At 41.4% G+C, this 22,600-nt stretch overlaps 1 protein-coding gene across 7 annotated transcripts in view; it reads right to left on the bottom strand.

Moving 5' to 3' along the window:
* The window catches only part of LOC148011852 (dynamin-related protein 3A-like), a 101,133-nt gene that overhangs the window by 18,890 nt on the left and 59,643 nt on the right, over positions 1-22,600 (bottom strand). For 5 of the 7 annotated variants that reach the window (XR_015689289.1, XM_087670103.1, XM_087670105.1 and 2 more), the window contains 2 exons: positions 19,002-19,139; positions 18,818-18,901 (listed from right to left, as the gene is read on the bottom strand). The exons of the other annotated variants lie outside the window; for them this stretch is intronic. Coding sequence is in view for 4 of the 5 variants with exons in the window: in XM_087670103.1 (XP_087526229.1) it covers positions 18,818-18,901; positions 19,002-19,139 (222 nt within the window). In the remaining variant the exon portion in view is untranslated. The remainder of the gene's footprint in view (positions 1-18,817; positions 18,902-19,001; positions 19,140-22,600) is intronic. 7 annotated transcript variants of the gene reach the window in all.

The raw sequence follows: 22,600 nt of genomic DNA, 5'->3' as shown, positions 1-22,600 counted from the left end.
AGTACCAGAGGGTATTGATGGGATGTCTATGCATTATATGAGGCAGTGACAGGTCATGTACGAGCACCTGGGGAGCTATCAAAGAGGATTGACAGTACCATAGGAGTAAAACAAGGATGTCCACTTTCACCCACATTGTTTGGTCTATACATAGATGAAGTGTCTGATTACATAGACCGAGGAGGAGAAGCTAGAGCCAGCCTGGCAAGGGTGTTGATACCAATATTACTGTATGCAGATGATATTGTTCTCATTTCAGATTCACCGGAGGGATTGCAGTGCCATCTAGACGCTTTGCATATCTTGTGAAGAGATAAAGACCTCATACTGAACCTTGGGAAGACCAAAACCATAGTTTTCAATACTTCAGCAGCATGGGTGACTAGATCTATGCACCAATTCACATTTGGGGGAGACATATTGGAGCATGTGAGGGAATATGTCTATTTGGGAGTCACCTTCTCTGGCCCACGTTTTTCGTTGAGAGGGGCATTAGAGGCACGTCTGGCACGTGGATACACAGCACTAGGGGCACTCGAGAGTCAATGTGCTCACATACAATTCCAGGAGCCCCGCACCAAACTCTGGTTGTTTGACACCCTAGTCACACCTACATTACTATATGGAGCTGAGGTATGGGGTTGCATCTTGTACCACATGCGTCTTAGCCCACCCATTGATCAGATTGGAGTAGAGATGGATTATTATGATAGTTGGGATAGCATTGAAAGGCTATTGATCATGATGATAGCACGCATGATTAGGAGTAAGCCCTCCACCACTCATCCCTTTGTCAGAGCAGAGCTAGGGGCAACACCTATAAGTACGGAGGCACTCTTCAAGGCAGTGACCTTTTGGCACAGACTATGGGAGCTTCCACGCCATAGATACTCTAGATTGACACTAACCTCATCTAGACAACTAGCAACAGGAGGTGAGAAGAACTGTTGGTTTTCACAGATGGCTATTTGGATGAGCCTACATGGTTTGGATATTGACTGTCTTCCACCTTTGGATTATAGCAATGACTGCCCTACACTTTCTCTCAACCGATCAAAGCTGAACTAGGTAATCAGAGCTGATATCTTGAGGATTGAGACAGCAAGGACATGGATCCACCCACCACTCCCTCTAGGATCGAGGATGGAGTTCTACAGGAGTCATTTCTTGTGTCTCTCTGATGATGGTTTCACTATTCAGCCAACATATATGGACACCCATCTCTCCCATAGCGTACGGATTGCTATCAGACAGTTTCGCACCTCCTCACATAGGCTTCAGATGGAGACAGGCAAATGGACAAATATCCTAGCAGAGGATAGGACTTGCCAGCTTTGTGGTTGAGAGCCTGAGACGGAGGAGCACTACATATGCAAATGCACAGTATACTATGACATACGAGGATGGTACCACTGCCTCTTCCGTGATAGATTTGGACCTCTTCGTCGTGTCATGGAGTATGAGGACCATAGATGCCTAGGTCTTTTTCTCCTGGAGCTCGAGAGGCGCCGAACTGCACTACTGCAAGATAGGAGGCCAGCTCATCCAGAAGGACACACACAGAGAGCAGTGATAGACTTTTTCTACAGAGCCGACCCTACTGACACTACCAGCCTAGCAGAGACAGAGCCACCCCACCAAACACCTTACATGCCACGGCGTGGAGTCACATTGGATAGAGTCATTTCCCTTCGTCGAGCACGACGACCCCGTCTACCAGGACCACGTCCGAGGAGGCCACACCACAGTCAGATTAGCCATTATCACGAGACACCGAAGACTCACCACTAGGCATATCAGTGAAGCAACTAGGGACCGCATCATAGCTGAGATCATGTGCAGATCTTCAGATTAGCTACAACCCAGTCTCCACCACACTTTTGTACATGGCTCTATCAGATTTGGTTCTCCTTTCCTTTCCTTTTCTTTTCTATCGATGAAACAACACTCCACATGGTTCAACCCTAGTATAGTCCCATCGTATAGTTATTTTCAATATATTTTCAGTATTGTTTCATAGGCCACCCACTTATTTGTAATGTTATCTTTACCTTACTGATAAGATGACATTAGACATGGATGTACTCTGGATTTTGTCTCATAGGCCACATTGGCCTTATGTAGACGTTAATATATCTCTATTTCTTTCTTTCTTCTTTCTCTACTCTTCACTCTGTGTATTGAGCTTGGAGTTGCCATCCCTATCTCAACACATAGACCTATCAAATACGATTATGCACTGCTCCAAACTACGAGAGGTTCTTCTTGTGCGAGATTTTAACGATAGGACACAAAGTAGACAGTGTGACACGTGACTTTGAGGACCCCACAAAGAGTACATGTGATGGATATGACGAATCAACACATAAGTAGAAAATCAACTAACATGGGAGAAGATAGCATACCCTATGGTTGACACTTCCAAGGGTTGGGATCATGGCACTATCTCATTATCTACAATGAAATGAGGAAATGGCGGAGTGGCCCGAATGGAGCATAGACCTACTTCCAATCCACCAGGCCCAGTATAGTGGATTATGTTCTAGGGTCCATTGAGACAATGGAACTAATCAAATTCTCAACTATCCCCCCTTTCTAATTTGCACAAATCATGCTTACTTATCCCTCACCATATCCACTTCATCACACCCATATGTACCCTCCATCACCCACACAAGCAACGCTCACCTCCTAGCTCACTTCCATCCTATACTCAAATGCCCTCCAAAGCTTTCCACACTCAAGACATGTTGAGCTAAAAATGCATTACAAACTTAAACTATTCAATTAGCTCTCGAAAACAACCCCAAAACATGTTAATACAAAACTTTCCCAGGCAAAACCCTAATTTGGGAGGTTCCACACATCTACAAATAGAAGGCTGCCCTTCCACGCAACCTATCATGTATTTGCAAATTCTCCACCAAGTAGCACCTAGTCTATGTTAGCAATCATGATTGTCATGCTTTGTCATCTCCTGCATGTGAGCCTCAGTCTGAGTCAAACGACGACTTCAGGAGCTCTGCCACGTTTGTCAACTGTTTTGACAAAGGAGGCAGCTCTATTTGAGCATGCATTTCTGTGCATTTTTTCAGTAGTTGGGTTTCTGTGTGCATTCCTAGGGAAATTTATGCTAGTTTGTCTCCACCTACTAGATATTATCCATATTTGTTAGGAGTTTTTCATGCCCATCTAGCATTTTTCCCTGCATTTAGTCTAGTCGGATCAGCATTAAATGCTGGTCAGCCCATTTTTTTAGGACCTAGGGTGCAGGTGGGCCAAATTTGGGGGTAATTGGCTGTAAATGGCCTCCCGTTACTTTGCACATCATCTTCCTTTTTCCTTGGCAAGTGCACACTCTAACTCCATTATCTTCCTCCGTCTCAACTATTGCTATCATCATTAACCTGATTTGGTGCCCTCACTGACACGGTGGGCTGTGTTCACGAATTAATCAGTCCTCTTTTTGTATTCAGCATTTGTTCCTTGTTTAGTGCAGATTTCTTTCTTATTTCTTCTTGCAGTCTCTCTCTATTCTTTTGTCTCTATGTTCATGTTTCCTTTTTGCTACACACTCTTACATGGTATCATCGACCCTCTATATAGGTGCTCGTATTCCCTACTTTTGCCCAAGGAAGACCGGCTTGATGGTTTAAAGTATTTGCTTTACTCGTGTAAGGTGGAGTGTATCCTTGATACCTTCGATCTTTGGGAGTTTGTTACCCATCCTATGCAGCCCTATGGAATCGGCTCAACTCTTGAGCATGATCTTTCCTCTTTGTGAGCTTATAGGATTCTGTCCTAGTGCATGTGCGCAGGTTGCGGAAAAAGTAGCTAAGGTGTGGACAAAGCTTGCTTCTTTATACCATCAAAAGACATTTGCCCACCACATTACTCTTGAGAAGAAATCATGGATGCTCATTGTTGATGACTCTTCCATGCTGAAGGACCACATCAACATGTTGGAGGATATGAGGGATGAGCTTGCATCCATTGGGATGATGATATCTTCATAGGATCTGACTATGATTCTTTTGACTTAGCTGCCATCTCCCTTGTTTGATATCTTCTACACCAGCCTTCTTACATCAAGGACCCATGAGAAGCTTCAGTGGAAGGAGCTTGCCCCACTTGTTTTGGTGCATGATGAGCGAGCCAAAGATAGCGTCAATGGATCCAACTCCACCAAAGCTTTTATTGCAAGTTCAGGAGAGGGGAAGAAAAAGAAAGAAAAGTCAAAGCCTAAACAACAAGAGAGTTCTTCAAGCTCAAACTCTGATTCAGAGAAGCCAAAATGCCCATTCCATGCAAAGGAGACACATCTAGAGGAGAAATATTGAAAGAAGTACCCTCACCTTCCTCTGGGAGCGAAGGATGGAGCTAAATCATCCAAGCCTTCCTCTACCTCTACACCAGCTATTACCCACGAGTCCATGTTCCTTCATATCCATGTGTTGGAGGAGCCTTCTTCAATGGTTGACACGTGCTTCACAGGGTCTTTGGCTCATTGACAGTGGTACTTGGAGTCATATGACTTGACTCCATGAGGAGATATGCTACAAAAACTTCGTCCATCTGAGGGTTTAGTCACTATTGGTTATATTTGTTTGGTGCCTATTAGTGATGTTGACACGTTGTCGTTATTGTCAAACCATACCTTGCTCTCGCTTTCAGAAGTCCTCTATGTTCTAGACTTGGATTATCCACTCCTCTCCGTTTCTGGCCTTACTAGACTTGGTACCCACGTTGTCTTCACCGAGCAAGCCGTGGTTATTGAGGATTCTTCTTCAGAAGAAGCTATTTTAGTGACAAGTTGGCAAGAGAACAGGCTTTACAGGTTCCATTCCCCTTCTTTTACGCAAGGTCCTCCACGGTAGTTGTCTATTGATGCACACGTTCCCACTTGTGCACCATCTGTTCCACACGTTCTTCCCATCCCCCGCCCTCTTCTTTGGTGGTTCCCTTCTTGTACCCCCAATCCCTTTCAAAGGGAAACGATCTCAATGATGTAGTTGTGGATTTCTTGGCCCCTAGTGTTTCAAAGGAGGCTTCCCATGATCATGAGGAGCTTCTTCATCGGCATTCTCCATCAACAGACTTCATTGACATTGGTGTTCCTTTTGCCATCCCTTGATTTGTTTCTTCTTTGGCCTTCTGCCACATCCAAGATCTAAGAGGGGTATTGGGAGTCATGATTGTCATGCTTTGTCACTTCTCGCTGCCTGTGAGTCTCAGTTTGACTCAAACGAGGACATTAGGAGCCCTCACATGTCTGTCACTTGTTTTGACGAAGGAGGCAACTCTATTGAGCATGCATTTCTGTGCATTTCCTTCAATAGTCGGGTTTTTGTGTGCATTCCTAGGGGAGTTTCTGCATTATCTAGTCTATCTCCGCTTGCTCCACATTGTCCACATTTGTCAAGATTTGTTCGTGCCCATCTAGCAGTTTTCCCTACATTTATTGCTGTGGGACCAGCATTTAATGCTGGTCAGCCCATTTTAGGGCCCGGGTGCAGGTCGGCCAGATTTGGGGATAGTTGGCTATATATACACCCCCCCCCCCCCCCCCCCAAAACACTCACTTGGTGGATCATCTTCCTTCTTCCTTGGCAGGTGCACACTCCGACTCCATCATCTTCCTCCGTCTCCAATGCCGCTGTCATCATCAGCCTAATCTCATGCCCTCATTGACATTGCGGGCTGTGTACAGAGGTTGATCAGTCCTCTTTCTGTATTCAGCATTTGTTCCTTGTACAAGGCAGATTTCTTTCTTCTTTTTTATTGCAGTCTCTCTTTGTTCCTTTGCCTCTACATTGCTGTTTCCTTTCCACTGCGCACTCTCACAACTACATTGTTGTATACAATCCTCTTGCCAGATACCTCAGATCATGTTGCAGCCAGCCCTTCTCCAGCCTGAGGTGCCCTTGGCAGCTATCATCATCAATCCTATTATGCTTCAGAGCTGTCAGATTCCTGTGTTTACTAATGCCTATTGTCGCTCTATTGGTCTAGCCATTCTCCTCACAAACAGTCACCAGATTTGCAGCCAAGAGGCTGTGTTTGCAGCTGCCTACTGCCGCCCAGCATCATCTCACCCTCTTGGAGTTGTCACCTCTACAGCCAAGCTTGTGTTTCCAGCCTGATCTACATATTGAGGCTGCTTCCCTAGCATTCTCCACTGTGCAAGCTGCCCTACTGCTGCTACCTTTGATCAAGTTAATCCAAATAGGTTCATATGTTGGCCTGGGTGTTATATCCCTGGACCTCAAGATGGGTGCTCGTAGCATTGGTCACGGTGGTTACAAAGTGACTTAGTGCAAATGTACTAAGAACCATAGTTGTTAGGTACAAAAGGTACAATACGGTACGGTACTAAATGGTACCTTAAGATTTTATAAGGTACGGTACGATATTAGTACAAGAAAAATAACTTGATTATTTTGGACTAAAGATAATAGAATAGATACTTCAAGTTTAAATAGCAATGCTATTAGAGTATATAAATGAGTACTTGAGGGTAACATGCCAAAACCTAATGTTGCATGGGCAACATGCACTACTGCTACCTACAACTTATACTACATAGATGGGAGTGGATACATCATACAAGGCTTGAGAGAGAGAGAAGGTTGAGAGAAATTGTTTGAATCTCAAATAACCTAATCTCATGGGAGAATCATATTAATATAAGGAGCATTTAGCTAGTCCCAAAGTGAAGTTCAAATGGGAAAGATGTATCCATTAAGTTGGTATCTTATGGTACTAATACGTAAGGTACGGTACCTAAAGTACGGTATACTATGAAACCTTTCGTACGTGGTACTAGTGCAGCTACGGTTGAGAGAAAGGAAGAGGCTAGAGAGAGAGAGAGAAAGAGAGAGAGGGTTGAGAGAGAGAGAGAGAGAGAGAAACTTGAGAGAAAAAGAGGGTGTGAGAAGCTAGAGAGAGAGAGAGAGAGAGAGAGGCTGGGGGGAGAGAAATAATAAAGAAATAAGAAAGAAAAAAGTTGTAGGCTTGATGGATAGTGACCAAAAAGTGCCTATTTTTTCGTACTAAATCATACGGATACGTACCGTACGGATCAGTCCGTACTACTTACAGGGACAACCCTGCTAAGAACACTTTGGGGTTAGGACAGTTGAGTCCTATAAATAAGACTCAATGCCCTATTGTGCACATTCATTGTGTAATCACCACTCTTGGACTCTTAGCCCACTGGCCAATGCATCCGTACATCAGGATGGCGTGGGCTAGTGGTGTGTAAGGTTGTCACGTCCGATGGCCTCTGATTAGTACCGTCCGATACTAGTACAATACTAATCCAACTAATAAATATTGGACCTATGTCCGATGAAAAAAATTATACACATAATTCTAATGCCTATACTTAATGTTGGGACTCAAAATAATACACTTTAAACATTCAGAGACTTTATACCAGGAGTTTACATATTAAGAGGTTGAGGATAGAGAGGATGGTCAATGGAGAGCTTGAAAGTGGAGGTAGGGTGGAGATATGGTGAAGGAGAGCTTAAGGGAGTGAGGTTAGAGAGCTTGAGGAAGAGAGTTTGAGAATAAAGAGCTTGAAAGTTGAGCTTGAAATTTGAAAGTGAAATTAGAGAAAGAAAGAGAGGGAGAGAGTATATTGCTTTGCGGGGGCTTGGGCATATATACAAGTGTGTTGTGGAGAGGAAGCCTAAACAACACCTACAATTTACCCCAAATGGTCACAAACAAGCACTTTGAAACAATCGGACAGTTTCCATCAAACACCATCGGACGTGTCATACTAGACAAGATGGACCAAACGAGTTGACCCGTCTGTCATAGGTGGACAACTAGGGTGGTATGGGATGCCAACTCTTGGGATGTGGTCGTGACTCAGATTGGGAGTATGTACAAGTGTGTTGTGGAGGGGAAGCCTAAACAACACCTACAATTTACCCCAAAAGCAACCCCAAATGGTCACAAACAGGCACTTTGAAACAGTCGAATAGTTTCCATCAGACACCATCGGACATGTCGTACTAGACAAGAGGGATCGGACAAGTTGACCCGTCCGTTCAGACGTGGACAACTAGGGTGGTATGGGATGCCAACCCTTGGATGTGGTCGTGACTCAGAGTGTTGCTAGCTCTAGGCTCAAGAGTGAGCTTGTTTGGCTCTACAGTTGGGAGGTGAGTCTGATGTCCAATCCCTTTTATGGTGAATATGGCTTGTGTCGTGTCTTGTGTGCAAGTTGGATCCTACGGGGATGTTCATTGGTATCAAAGTATTAACCTACAATTGGGCGCAAGATCCAATGACGTGCACAAAACCATTTTTTATCACACAACCATGATGGTTTGCACGTAACAAGTACGCCTTTATCTCATTAAGGGTGGTATGGAACATTGTTGGAGGAGAAGCATGCACTAGGTGTTGAGAAACAACTTCTTCCATGTATCCACTTTAGTTAGGGTTTCACATTGGCGGCCCCAAAAAGAACTGGTGTCCTCATTCTGGTCTTTGGGGATGGCTATCTTCGCATAGTTATCTCTCCTCTTGATACCCAAGATCTTCAACTTCCACTTAGGTCACGGGGCTTTGGAGGTTCAGCCGCGACTTGGTGAACAGGCCTCCAAATTCCTTCCAACATGGAGTTACTAAGCTAATGGCTTCTCTCCAGAGGTGAAGTCTAATTCCACACTTCATCCAATCTATTGTTCCTTACTACAGGAGGTTACATTTCAAGTGTAAATCTTCGATCTCCAAGATTCTCTGCATCTTGTCTCTTCAATCCCCTTTCTTTATCCCTTTATGAGTCTAAGAGGGAGTGTTGAGAAACCACTTCTTCCATGTATCCACTTCAGTTAGGGTTTCGCACTGACAGCCCCAAAAAGGGTTGGTGCCCTCATTCTAGTCACTTTTTTAGTAGGCGCCCACACAATGGTGCACCACCCTAGACAGCTAAGGCCTATAAGTAGGTTGCCCCTTTATTCATTCCACACTGTCACCCCTCTTTCACCTCTTTGTCACTCCAACACCCTTCTCTCTCGTCGCCACTGCTACTCATATCCTTATCAAAAAACATTGAAGTTTGTGGTTATCATCCACCATCTCCACTTAATGTTGTACTACTATGTTTTACTATCATGTTCTACTGCAGCGTTCTACCTATTGCCGCATTCTATCGCCATGTTCTACTACTGAATTCTAATGTGGCGTTCTATTGCTGCATTTTGCAACCTAGCGTCCGAGAGCTGCACTTTGCTCCCTTGGCAGCTAGTGATCATCTTCTTACCCCTAACACCATTAAAAGACTACATTCCGCTTCCTCGAAAAGACGTCCTTCATCTTTCAATGATTACTTCAATAGCCCACTACTCGAAGGATTGTGTTTCACTCTCTTCACTATGCAGATTTCCTACAAGTATTGCTACCTAAGTCAAACAAGACAGTACAACCATCGTCCAAGCTTCGGCTCCGCTCTATCAGCTTTTCTTCTCACAGCATGATTCAATGTATCATCGTCGTGTTCTCGTGTTTTGGAGTGTCTCTTCTCTCTCAATGTTTATTGTACACACATTGTGTTTCTCCCCGCAAACCCTACTGTCTCTCACATATCTTGACATGGTATTAGAGCATACATGTTATCTTGACATGGTATCACAACATACCTGCTATCTTGACACGCAGGGTACGTGTTGTGGGTGGTGAACTTGGGTTTTTGTGTTGGGGTGATACTAATGCAAAAGATTTTTCGATTGTTCCAACAATTGGTGTCAGGGCAGCTCCCACTCCCAGGCTACGGCAGACCATCGTTGGAGACAGAAACCTTCTAGGCCGAATCAGCATCAGAAAAATTTCATTAACAATAATTTAATATTTAATGTTAATGTTAGCATTTATTTTGATGTTAGTGTACTATTAAATTTTAATATTGCTATAACATTTTTTTGCTTATGTTAATGCTACCATTAATTTTAATATTTACCTGATTATTAATATTAAAGTTAATCTTGTGGTCAAGGTAGGCTTTGGGTGTCAGAGAGAAACAAAAAGAGGCAAGCAGGGAGAGAGAAAGTCTAAATTTTGAAAGCAGATGAGGAGAGAGTGTGTGATTTGTCATGTTTGGCCTACCATCTACAAGCATCTGCAAGCCGAGAGAGAGAAAGTGTGATTTCTCCTATCAGGCCTACCATTGCAAGTGTTGTTTAGGCAAGCATCTTCCTGTGATCGAGATTATCTCTGACAAGTAAGGGATCCACCAAAAGCTTGATGAAGGGCTTTATGTGCCCAAGATGAGAGAGATTATGCTCAATGCATCAAGCAGATACAAATCATGTTACAAGGGAGAGTGTACGCTTGGTGGGTGGCCTTACATCCTAAGCCAGAATCATGGACTGATCTCCAATCCGTTTTTCAAAAACGTTTCATGATCGATGATCCGATTGAAAATTTCCGAAAATTATTTGAGTTTGATATGGGGAAGAAAATCTCAGATGCATATTCTCAAGAAGTTCAAGATTTATTGCATAAGTCGAAGTCCTTGGATGATCCTCAAGCGCTACTCTACATGCGATACATTTTTGGATTGCCACCGAACTACCAAAATGAGGTGCTTCGCAATTCTCTTCACTTGCTCAAGAATGCCTACAAATATGCAAAAAGTTTTGATATTACTTTGGCTGCAATTCAGAGCTACAAGTCGACTAGGGATTTCCATCAAGCTACCTCAATCTTTTAAGTCAAAAAAGCCATCTACTTCAAAAATAACTCGTCAGCTGACTTCGGAGTTGCATAAGAAAAATACGGCAAGCGTAAGGTCACTCACAACAAGGATTGTTCGAAGGGTCGTCGTTTCACCTACCATCATACCGGTCATTTTCACAATGATCGCAAGTATGCCCAAAACAAAAAGGTGAAGTCTACTTCTAAGACTTCGATAAATACTCTCGAAGCTCTAGGTTTTTTTTCTATTTTATTCGAAGAATGCTTTCTTAAAGCTAGCTATAACAACAGTAATTCCATTAATAAAATTATTTTTAGCCCACATGATCTTTTAAAAGTCATAGGGTGTATAAATGGCTAAGATATTACAGTTTTATTTCACAATGGTTCTACTCATCATTTTATTTCTTTTCACTTGATGCAGAGTCTGCAACTTCACACGGTACCTGCTAACCGAGTTTATTGTGTCTAATATGCGGAAGGCCCTATGGCAAATCACTAGGATCCGATGGTGCCAGAGTTGGATCTTTCAATCCAACAGTATCATCAAATTATGAATTTCCAACTTATGAGCCTTGACCATGTGGATATCATTCTTGGCATGCCATGGATCTTTCAAAAATACTCCTCCTTGTATGTTGACTATACAAATCACGTACTTTCTTTTGAGCTTGAAAGTCATTTTCATGGCTGTTTGGCCTCTGGGATCACTGAAAATAATATATATATGATTTCAACAATGGAGTTTACTCAATGTTTTTCTAATCTAACTATTACTACTTACATTTGTTTCACTGAAAAAGTTCAATCATTTGATAATCAATGTAATTCGATTTCTTTTAATAGTAACCGTAATATGAGTTCAAATGTAAGTGAGTATTTGGATCCAATATTACATGAGTATGCCGATGTATTTCCATTCAAGTTACCTGGTAGACTTTCACCGTCTCACGAAACCTTAGACCATAGGATTGAAACCTTGCCCGATAACCATCCCATCTATCAATAGCCTTATAGGTTTAGCTCGAATGAGGAGGACAAGATAGCTAGGCAACTTCAAAACTATTTTGCTAAGGATTATATTCAGCCAAGTAAATCCCCGTGGGACGCACCTCTTCTTCTTGCCAAAAAGAAGGATAGCACGGAGTGCTTTTGTGTCGACTACAAGGGTCTCAATAAAGAAACCATCAAGAATAAATAGCTATTGCCATGAATGGATAATATTATGAATCAACTTTGTGATGCGCACTATTTCACCAAAATCGATCTAAGGTCTGAATACAATCAGATACGAATAGCTTCGGAGAATGTTCCAAAAATTGTGTTTTGAATGCAATATAGACATTATCAATTTTTTGTCCTTCCTTTTGGATTGACCAATGCTCCCGCAACTTTCCAACACATCAAGAATGATCTATTTCATCCATATCTAGGAAAGTGGATGGTCGTTCTCCTCGACGACATTCCTATTTATAGTAAGTCCTTGTAGGAGCATGCCAAACACTTGCGTATTGTCTTATGTCTATTAAGATGAGAGCAATTATTTGCTAAACTATCCAAGTGCGAATTCTCCCACATGAGCTATTATATCTTGATCATGTCATCTTGCTTAATGGCATTCGTATTGATCCTGAAAATGTATGAGTAGTACTTGATTGGCCTATTCTAGGGACCATAAAGCAAGTTAAAAAAATGTTAGGTTTCACTAGATTTTTCCAAAAATTCATTGAGGACTATGCTCATATTGTTGAACCCTTAACACATTTGCTTAAGGTTATCCGAAGCAAGAACAAGCGCGTTAGTCCGCCCATTGTTTGGACTAGTGAGCTCGATCAATGTTTTCAAACATTGAAACAACTTGTTAACACTACACTCATGTTGCAAATTATTGATCCAAATAAACCTCTTGAGATTCATATGGATGCAAGCGATTATACTTTAGGTGCTATTCTTTATTAGGAAGGCCAACCTATCACATTTGAGAGTCGTAAGCTCACTGATACCCAAATGCATTAAACCACCGAAGACATGGAATTGTTGGCGATCATCCATGGGCTTAAAGTATAGCATCATTATTTATACAACGCCCGGTTTATTATTTTAACAGACCACCACTCATTGCAATACCTACATGATCAACCTAATCTCTGTGGCCACAAGGCAAGATGGATGAAGCTTGTCTAAGAGTTGGATTTTGAAATTTGCCAAACGGTGTGACTAATTTAGTTGCCATACTCTTAGTCGAACTCTTGAAGACAATGTCTTGTCCTTCTCTGAAATTTCGACTCGATTCTATCTTTCTCTTAAAGGGCATTGCCAAAACGATCTTCACTTTTGCAAGATCCAGCAACTAGTTCAAGAGAGACCTAGTAGCCCAAGAAGCTTGAGCGGTCTAGACACCCTAAGGCTGGTTACTGAGAGGAAGATGGCGGAAAAGTATTATCTTCAAATTACTTTTTCAACAAGACCAAGTGTGTGTATCTGCTAATCAACATATCCGCAATAAAATTTTATACAAACGTCATGATACCCAGAGTGCTAGACTTTGGTCTTGGTTACCCGTTGTGCCAACTTAATAAAGATAAATGGCACAGACATGCCAGGATGTTGCATCCTTTATAAATCCCTCATAGGAAATGAAGGGGCATTTCTATGGATTTTGTAGTAGGATTGCCTCGTACAAATCAAGGTCACGGTCGACTGATTGACAAAAATGGCTCGATTGATTTCTACAAAGACAACCATAAAAAGCCATGAATTGGTTGTTCTCTTTGTTGAACACCTTTATAGACTTTATGGTTTGTACAATGAAATAGTCAATGACCAAGATCCTAAGTTCACTAGCCAAACAGATGAATGAATGAATCAAACCATGGAAGATATATTTCATGCAGATGTCTCCCGGAGACAATCTGATTGGAAGTATTATCTTCCTCAAATTAAGTTTGCTTATAACAGTGCTAAGCGCTCTACTACTAGATATAGCCCATTTATGCTTATGTACGGTTATGAGTCGAAACCACTAATTGGCACAGAGCTCAAGGGGGTGATTAACATTGTACTCCTAGAGAGCTCCAAAAAGGCATGTGGATTTACCTTTAAGTCCCAATGGACTCTGATTCAATGACTAATGGCAATTGCTATAAATTATCTTTGAGGTATTACGATCTTTTCCAAATTACCAAGAAGATAAGTAGCGTATCCTATGACAATCCGAGTTCACCTAGTGTTCCAAGTTGTTTGAAAGAACGACTAGGACAAGGTGAGCAAATTGTTACGATTGAGAAAGTCCCAAGGCTAAAGGATACTGCTCGTTATGTTCCACTCCAACCCAAATTGGTTCTTGACCTGAGGACTAAACGATCCCGTCCAACCATTTATCTCGAGTATTTGGTCAAGTGAAAAAAAATCTCAGAAGCAAAGACTCCTTGGGAGTCAATACATTCATTGAAGAGTCATTTTTCTCTCTTCATTCCTGAGGATATTACTGAGAATAGCAATCATTCATAAGGGGGGAAGTGTTATATCCCTGGATATCCTAATGGGCGCTAGTAGCATTGGTCACGGTGGTTACAAAGTAACTTAGTGCAAATGCACTAAGGACACTTCAAGGTTAGGACAATTGAGTCCTATAATAGAACTCAAGATCCTATTGTGCAGATTCATTGTGTGATCACCACTCTTGGACTCTTGGCCCATGCCGACACATCTGTACACTAGGATGGTGTGGGATGGTGGTATGGAACACCAACCCTTGAGATGTGGTTGTGACCCAGAGTGCTACCAACTCCAAAGCTCAAGGGTGAGCCCGTTTGGCTCTACGGCTTGGAGGTGAGTCTAATGTCCAATCCCTTTTATGGTGAGTTTGGCTTGTGTCATGTCTCGTATGCAAGTTGGATCCTAGGGGGACGTTTCACGAGGCATAAAGTAATTGCTCAATTAAGTGATAGAGAATGAAAGATTATTAATGAATTAATCAATGCACAATGATACTCGATAACAAAATGAGAGATCGTGTATTAATGACTAAAAGAGAATACGAAACTCAAGGCAACCACAATGAATAATGCCACGTGCTGGAGATGCACAAAGTATCTTTTCCAAGTAAAATCAAACCCTAAATGGCTTAACCATCATAGAACACTCTAACTAAAACCCTAACCCTAGTGTCAAGACACTACGCACAAAAACTATATTTAAAGACTGTTCAAATGCTTAGAGAGCCCCACTCATGGATCATAAGGCATCAACACATAGCCCTAGTTGTCCATCTCTAATAGACAAGTTAGTTCGTCCAATCTGTTCCGTCCCATACCACTCATCCCATCCTATATGCCATTGTCCAATTGCACCTAGTTGAATATTGTCGCAGGTCAAAAGTTGATCAGTTAAGATCTAAGCAAACATTTTCTTACTGCTCCCACATGCAACCAAATGGCTCTAGCATATCTCTCTCTCTCTCTCAAACACACACCCTCTTCTATAAAAATTTCTCCCTCTCACCCTTCTCATTCATCCTTTCTACTCACTTGCGCTTTCCACTCTCTCTACTCCCACAAGGTCTCCTACCATCTCAAACTCTCTACTACCTTAAGCTCTCTCTACTCTCTCAACCTCTCTACCCTTTCCCTCTCAAGCTCTCTCTACTTTCTTAACCTCTCTACTACCTCAATATTATGTTTTAAGTCTAAACATTAAGTATAGACTTTAAATCATATGTATAAACTTTTTGTATCGGAAGTACATCCAAGTTTTATTAGTCCGATTAGTACTATACTTGTACCGGACGGTACTAATCGGACACCATCACATGTGACAACCTAGCACGTAGCTCATGTGATTGGCCTACAAACTCCTCTCCATTGGAGATGGATAAACTAATCTAGGAAAGATAACAAAAACCTAGAAGAAATAATGTTTATAGTCATGGTTGCACGTGTTCATCCAAGTGGATATAGCAACCTATGACAACACAATGAATGACAAATCATGTTTTAAAAGGTATTAAATGTAGAGATAGCCGAATAGCTCAAAACTATGATGATGAAACAGCCTTCATAAAAAGATCGGTCAAAATATCTTCTGAATAACCAACCAAATCTTAATTCATGAATCCATGCATAAGAGAAGAAAGAGCCCTGAAAAAAAGGCTTAAATCCTTAGTGTCTTTGAGATACGTGAAGACACTCTTCATTGCTTGCCAATGATTCACAAAAGGGTTGTCAATGATGATGCTTGATTGGGTAGCTGAATACTCTATCAATGATGGAAGGGCAATAAAGACATGCGCTTGGGATCTCGACCCCATCGGATTTGCTATTTATGTGGAAGAGGAAGATGGCTCAGCATCATGAGAGCCACCTCTCGATGTGGAGGTGAGAGGTGGTGCCGGTGTTTAAGAAGCCAGCCTTTGCTCAACGGTACCAATCACAATATTCCGCAAATTCTTAGCGACAAGAACATGTTACATCATGTATTCCCACATAGAATAATTGGTGGTGTCAAGCTTGTCATCAGCCACAAGTATGCCTGATAAATCATTATCATTACTCGCCATGAGTGCAGATCAATAATAAGATAATAATTTTTAATGAAGAAAATAAATCCCTAAATAATGATGAACCATTGATAGAAGAGTTGATGGCCGCTTCAATGGAGTCTAATAATATCAAAATAATACTTCTCTATTTCTTTGTCCTGCCGAGGAGAGAGAAAAATATGCTGAAAATAATAATCTTGTGAAATGAAATATATTACCCAAACAAGGCAGCAATATGCTGAAATCGGAGATAAATGGCTGAGGATACTCCAATTATGTAGACAGCAGTAGAAATAAATAATATTCGTCCAATAAATGTGCCCAAAAGAATCAATTTCTCTTCAATCTTGATGGAAATCAGCATGAAAAGTCCCATGAAGGAAGTCTTCAACACACACCAGCCAAAAAAGATGATTTGACACAAAAGCCCCAATTTTCAGCAGCCCAAAGGTGAAGAAGCACAAAGACAATGTTGGGAGGGGCGGTTCAGATGCTGAGGAAGTGAAATTGGGCAAAAGATAAAATTGCAGAAATTATGAAGATTTATTACCCAAATGTCACCCGATTAATGCCAAATGTCGCACCTAGAATGATTAAGCTTTGATTTTGATGAAATTTGCTGAATTTCAGAAAAGCCCCATTTTGTCCGAAGAAATTTGGCCAAAATTTGAGCTCAAACAGCAAAAAACCCCAAAGTTTACCACAAAACTGAAGAGAATTTTGAAGAAATTTTGTGAAATTTTTACCAACATAATGCAAAGATGCTGATGTCAAATTTGTTGATGAATTGGGCCTCAATTTCAATAGAAAAGGCCCAAATTTTTTGGTGAAATTTGATCAATTTGATGAAAAGCCCCAAATTTGTTGATGACTATGTGGAATTTCTTCAATCCACTGATGAATTTGGGGCAATTTATGACAATTACCAAATTTTGTAAACAACCCCAAATTTTGCCAAATTTGTGCTTGGGAAGGGCAAAGGTGGGAACACGGGTTTTGCTACTAAAAAATATGAATGAATAGTAGTATCAAAAAAAAACAAAGTGATGTGTCGAGGTTGTCCGTAGAAAGGCAGCACGTTGTGTGATCACGTGTCAAACGTGTTAGATTGTCCGCATGAAGAAGACAAGGATAGTGTACTGGACTGTTGCGACACACATTAAGCGTGGGCAGGTGGTAGGATGTTGGCGTGATGGTCGTGACCTAGGGCAATGGTTGAGGCGACTAGCATGGCAAGCTAAGTGACGACGTGCCAACTCGGACAACAAACAGGACAGCATGTCCACTATCAAGTCCTGGCAACAAAAGCACGGAAGTTGATGCAACAAGGAGAATGGATGGCATAGGCTGCAACAACTAGTGCACGGCACAGACAGCACTGTCAAAGCTGATCGCTGGCAACGCAATCTTAAGGTGAAGCTGGCAATCGCACGGAAGAAGAGATTGAGTGGGGGCGACAATAGCAGGCACGATGGTGTGCAATTGTTGGTAGCCACTAGTTGGGGCGATGAAATGTAGCATGGTGGCAATGGCTTTGTGTGACACATGCCCAAGGTGTGGTGCTCAATGGCAAAGAAAATGATTGCCAGTGATGACGATGTAGGCAAGTGGCTTTGATACCATTGTTGGCCCTACTATCAATTAATCATCCGTTAATCAAAAAATTGGAGATAATGTATTAATGACTAGTAGAGAGTACAATGCTCAAGATGACCACAATGGATACCACACTTATGTGCCATGATGCACAACGTATCTTTTTATAGTAAAATCAAACCCTAAACAGCCTAACCATCATAGGAAACTCTAACTAAAACCCTTTAGCAGAAGCTGCTTTTGACACATAAATCACTGAATTATAGTGAGTAGATGACTAACTGTACTGTGATCAGCTGACAAGGGTCATGATGAGGTCATCATTGGCCATCAGCTAGTTTGCTAAAGGAGCACAAGCATGTGGAGGGTGTTTCAAGCTTCTCTCGAACTGGTCATAATGAGGATAGGCACAACTTTTAAAGGAATCACTGGAAATGGACTCTGCGTGTGTGTGTGTGTGTGTGTGTGTGAGCGAATAGGCAATAAGAATGAGTAAAATGATGAGGAGCTTGCACATAGAAAAATCGGCAAAGGTAGTAGTCAAGCCCACAACAACTTGAACAATAGTACCTATAACCCTGTTTTAAACAACACACAAGAACACAAAAACTGTGGAACCAAAATCCGGCTAACTAGTAATATTGCAGTGGTTGTCATTAATTGTTTAAAGAATCAAGCTGATAACTTATTTCATGTTGGAAAACAGGGGTGTGAACTTATTTGAACACCCTCATCAATTTTCGCAAATACTTGTGAGATCCTTTTAAGTTTGAATCTCAACCTATTGTATTCCAGAGCACATTGAGTATTACTTGCATGTTGCAGACAAAACAAGCATGGTAACAGATGATATCCTCAGAAACTAAGAATACCAACGTTTATGGACTCAACCTTTGGAATCTCTCAAATTTTGAGAGCATAACAAAGAACAAAAGGATCTTAATAGCATGACTCAGGAAGAGCTTTAACCTTGGTACGATGTTGCTGAAGAGCTAATTCCACAGCTTTGTTGCCACCTACAAAAGAAGGGTGTGAAGAATTGATGTAATCCATCTGTACCACAAAAGCATAAGTAAGATGTTGATCTATGGCTCCAGCATCGACAATCGAAACTGCAATACTTCCAAGTTGTTTAACATGAACAAAATAAAACCTCCATGTCAATAAGATGGCAAATCATTCTCTCTGCAGGCTGTAGACCTTCACGCAAAAAGCTGGCCACAACTTCTTCAACTCGCTTGCGCAAAACTGGAAATTGTTGCAGCTCATAAGTCTCACAATGATGAGAGATCTGAAAAATGGAGTTCAATCAGTTGTGCTCTATACTCAGAAAGATCTCTTACAATTGAAGGAGGAGATTTAGACTTATGCTATCATTATGAAAAAAAACCATTGTCCATTAATAATCATCTCGTTGCAAGAAAACACCACATGAAAGTAGCAAAGATCTACCTTTCAAAAAAGCTAGATTGGACCAATTTTAGTACATGCATCCCTCTAGTATGAGAGGCTAATGTTATATCTTATTTTTGTGGGCCATCTCATGGGCTATACATTTATGCCCTTTGTCCCTGATTTGGGCTCCCTAAGCATTTAAATTGACATTCAACGTAGTCATAGCCCCTAGTGTCCTACACCCTAAGTGACACTAGGGTTAGGGCTTCCTATGATAGTTAAGCCATTTAGGATTAGGTCTTACTATAAAAATGCACTTTGCGTGTCACTAGCACATATGTATGGCATTATTCATTGTGATCACCTTGAGAGTTGTACTCTCTTTCCAATCGTTAATGCATTGCCTCACACTATTCATAGTGGTCGTTTTGAGAGTTGTACTCTCTTTCCAATCATAATGCATTGTCTCTCATTTTGCGATTGAGTATCATTCTACATTGATTAATCTTGCATTACCTTTCATTCTCTTTCAATTAGTCACACAATTACTCCACACTTGGACCAACAAATTTATGTAGGTTTAGTGAAAGACCCATCACTAATTCTTTTTCACATGTGTAAATGGCTTAAAATAGCAATTGATGTAAGGCTAGCTGAACCCCAACTCTTTAAAGGGGTGCTCTTAAATCATCATGGTGGCTTTCATAAAAGAAAATTCTTGCAATATTGCAGTTCTAGAGTTGTCTCAAAGACTCCAAATTGACAATATATGGATTCGATGCACAACGTGCAAGTAATAGCAAGTTTTTAATGTAAAGTCTATCAGAGTAAGCAGTGTGGAAGTGTATGACAAAGACAAAGAATGTTGTATAAGGATGCAGATATGTACACGGGTGCTGAGAGGGTGTCTACGTATGTCTCCACCTCGAAGATCTCACACTCTGTGAACCCTGGGGGCAATCTCCATCATCAACAGCCTGGAAACATGAGTTTAGAACTAAGGAAGTGTGAGGAGACTGGCACCAATAAATAGCCCCTATAGAGTCATACATGTCCCTTCTGCAAAATGCATCATTTTCAGCTACTCCAGCATTACCAGGCCTTTCCCACAACCTTGGAGTTTCTCAGGTGTCAGATCTAGTTTGAAAATCTCATATGTCATTGATTGATATGCATATCTGGAGCTAGCCTCAACTTGTTAATATGCTCCCGTATAGAAGATGACTTGTTGATACTCATGGCCTTCATTTGAGCTTATCCAGGTGCTAAGAGTATGTATATCTGAGAGAGAGAGCTGCCTCAACTTGTTAATATGCTCCTGTATAGAAGATGACTTGTTGACACTCATGGTCCTCATTTGAACTTCCAAAGAAACTCATTTCATGACAATCATATGTTTATACATTGGATCAAGCTCCAGCCATATCTCTCGGGCCATCATTAAATACTCGATATGAGAGATAACAGTTGTAGTACACATGAGAGAAATAAAAACAAGTGGATGCGAGCATTGAGTTTATCCCAATGTACTTGAGCCTTTGCCAACTCCACCTTATCACTTGAAAAGAGTTTAGACTCGTCTCGCAAAGAAGGATGATGAGTAGCCTCTGTAACAAGCTCCGCCAAATCATAGGACTTCAAAATGGCAAGCATCATAATCTGCCAGATACAGTAGTTCTCGCCATCGAGCTTTTGATTTGATGGAAGAGCCAATAGCATGGGCACCTTCCTGTCCATGATTGTTGAAACTCTGTCTCGGCCTCAGAATACATCTTTAGCTAAACGCCCTGTACAAAACACAAAAAGCAACCCCCTCTAACTGTGTAAATGCAGCCTGTTAGGGCTCTGTGCCACTCATCCCACTCCTTCACCTATCGGAGGTGATGAAAAGGTAGAATCTTCACTTAGAGGCCAAAAACGCAGCCTTCTTCCTTCTCTAACAGCAAAAATCAGCAACAACTTCAACAAATCTTCTCCTTTCTCACACATCCACCCTCGTCTCAGCCTTGTTCTGATGCGCAAGCCTCCTACTCACCCTTGAACATTGAAAACGCAGCCTTGTGTCGAGCTGGAATCTCCTCTTCAGGTAGGTCTTATAACCAGCCTTCCTCCTCAGATAGTGTGGTAAATAAGTTGATTAAGTCTTGGACACTCAACACCCTATTGGCCCCAAAACTAGCACCCCTTTCGGTATTTATTTAACTTAATTGAAGAAGAAGTTGATGTACAATGGGATTCTCCCAATCCCTTTTGATATTCCAACTCCCCTTGCTGTTCAAAATGACCAGCAAGTCTTCAATCTGATTTGCCCCTTGATTCAGGTAATCAATTGGCCTTCGCCTGCTTTGATGGAGATGGAAAATGCCCCAAATTCAATTAATTGCTAGTCCCTCCACTTGAATAGGCTAAAAACTGCTTCAGCCTTGTTGAATCCAAGTCTTGGAGCTTCCAATTTCTGACACACTTCCCAAGGCTGCTACTAAACCCTAATTTCCACTGCAGACTAGGGTTTACAGCAAAGAAATCTGAAATTTCTCAGCCTTTGGTGATCTCAATGCTGTAATCTTCGGAGCAAGCCTGTAGAAAGGCTGGGAGATGAGAGAGAATGCTAAGGAGAGAGAAAATTCAGACTTTCTTCGCGAAGAACTGAAGAAAATCTATCATTTACTACCATTGCCCTATCTCAACAACTTGTAGATGCAAAGAACTGAAGAAAATCAGTCATTTATTGTTGCTACCTTGTCTCCACAACTTGTAGATGCTGTCACCTGTTGTTGATTGGTCTTCTCCTACCCCTGGCTGCCTCGGAAGGTCCTCCAATGGCTGCAAATCAGACCAGCAACATCTCCTCCCTCTCTCTTGCAGGCTGAATACACTAAAAATGCACTGACATGGACATTGATATTGTTTGCAAGAAATTTTCATGAGTTGTTTCTATGATGCATGTACATATTGATGGCTTCTTCCATAATCAAAGCTAATATTGTCATGGACAATGGACCATGATGCATATTTATATTGATGCTATGTTGAATCTCCATTTGCATTGTATAGGATTATGAATTATGATAAATTACATCATATGGATCATACTTTATAGGTATAGAGTCTCACAATAGTTTTCTTTCATCTTGAATGAAACTCGTTTCTAATGTTTTAGGAAACTCATATGTAACCTATGAAACCCATTTCATACCTCCCATTTAAAAAACCCTTGGCAATTATGGGGTAGAGATCTCTTGCAGCCGGATCTATATATTGCCCTTTGCTACTTTCCCCACAAGGATCAAGATATGCCACTAGGGAGCCCCAACAATAGGAGAGAGAGGGGAATGGAAGAGGGGAGTCCCCGTTCAC

This window comes from Lygodium microphyllum, chromosome 28 (genome assembly GCF_053477565.2).
Source record: "Lygodium microphyllum isolate KBCC chromosome 28, Lygodium_microphyllum_v1.1.10, whole genome shotgun sequence".
Classification (NCBI taxonomy): Eukaryota; Viridiplantae; Streptophyta; class Polypodiopsida; order Schizaeales; family Lygodiaceae; genus Lygodium; species Lygodium microphyllum.
Note: the sequence above shows the minus strand (reverse complement) of the source record. Positions and strands in the feature narration are given on the sequence as shown.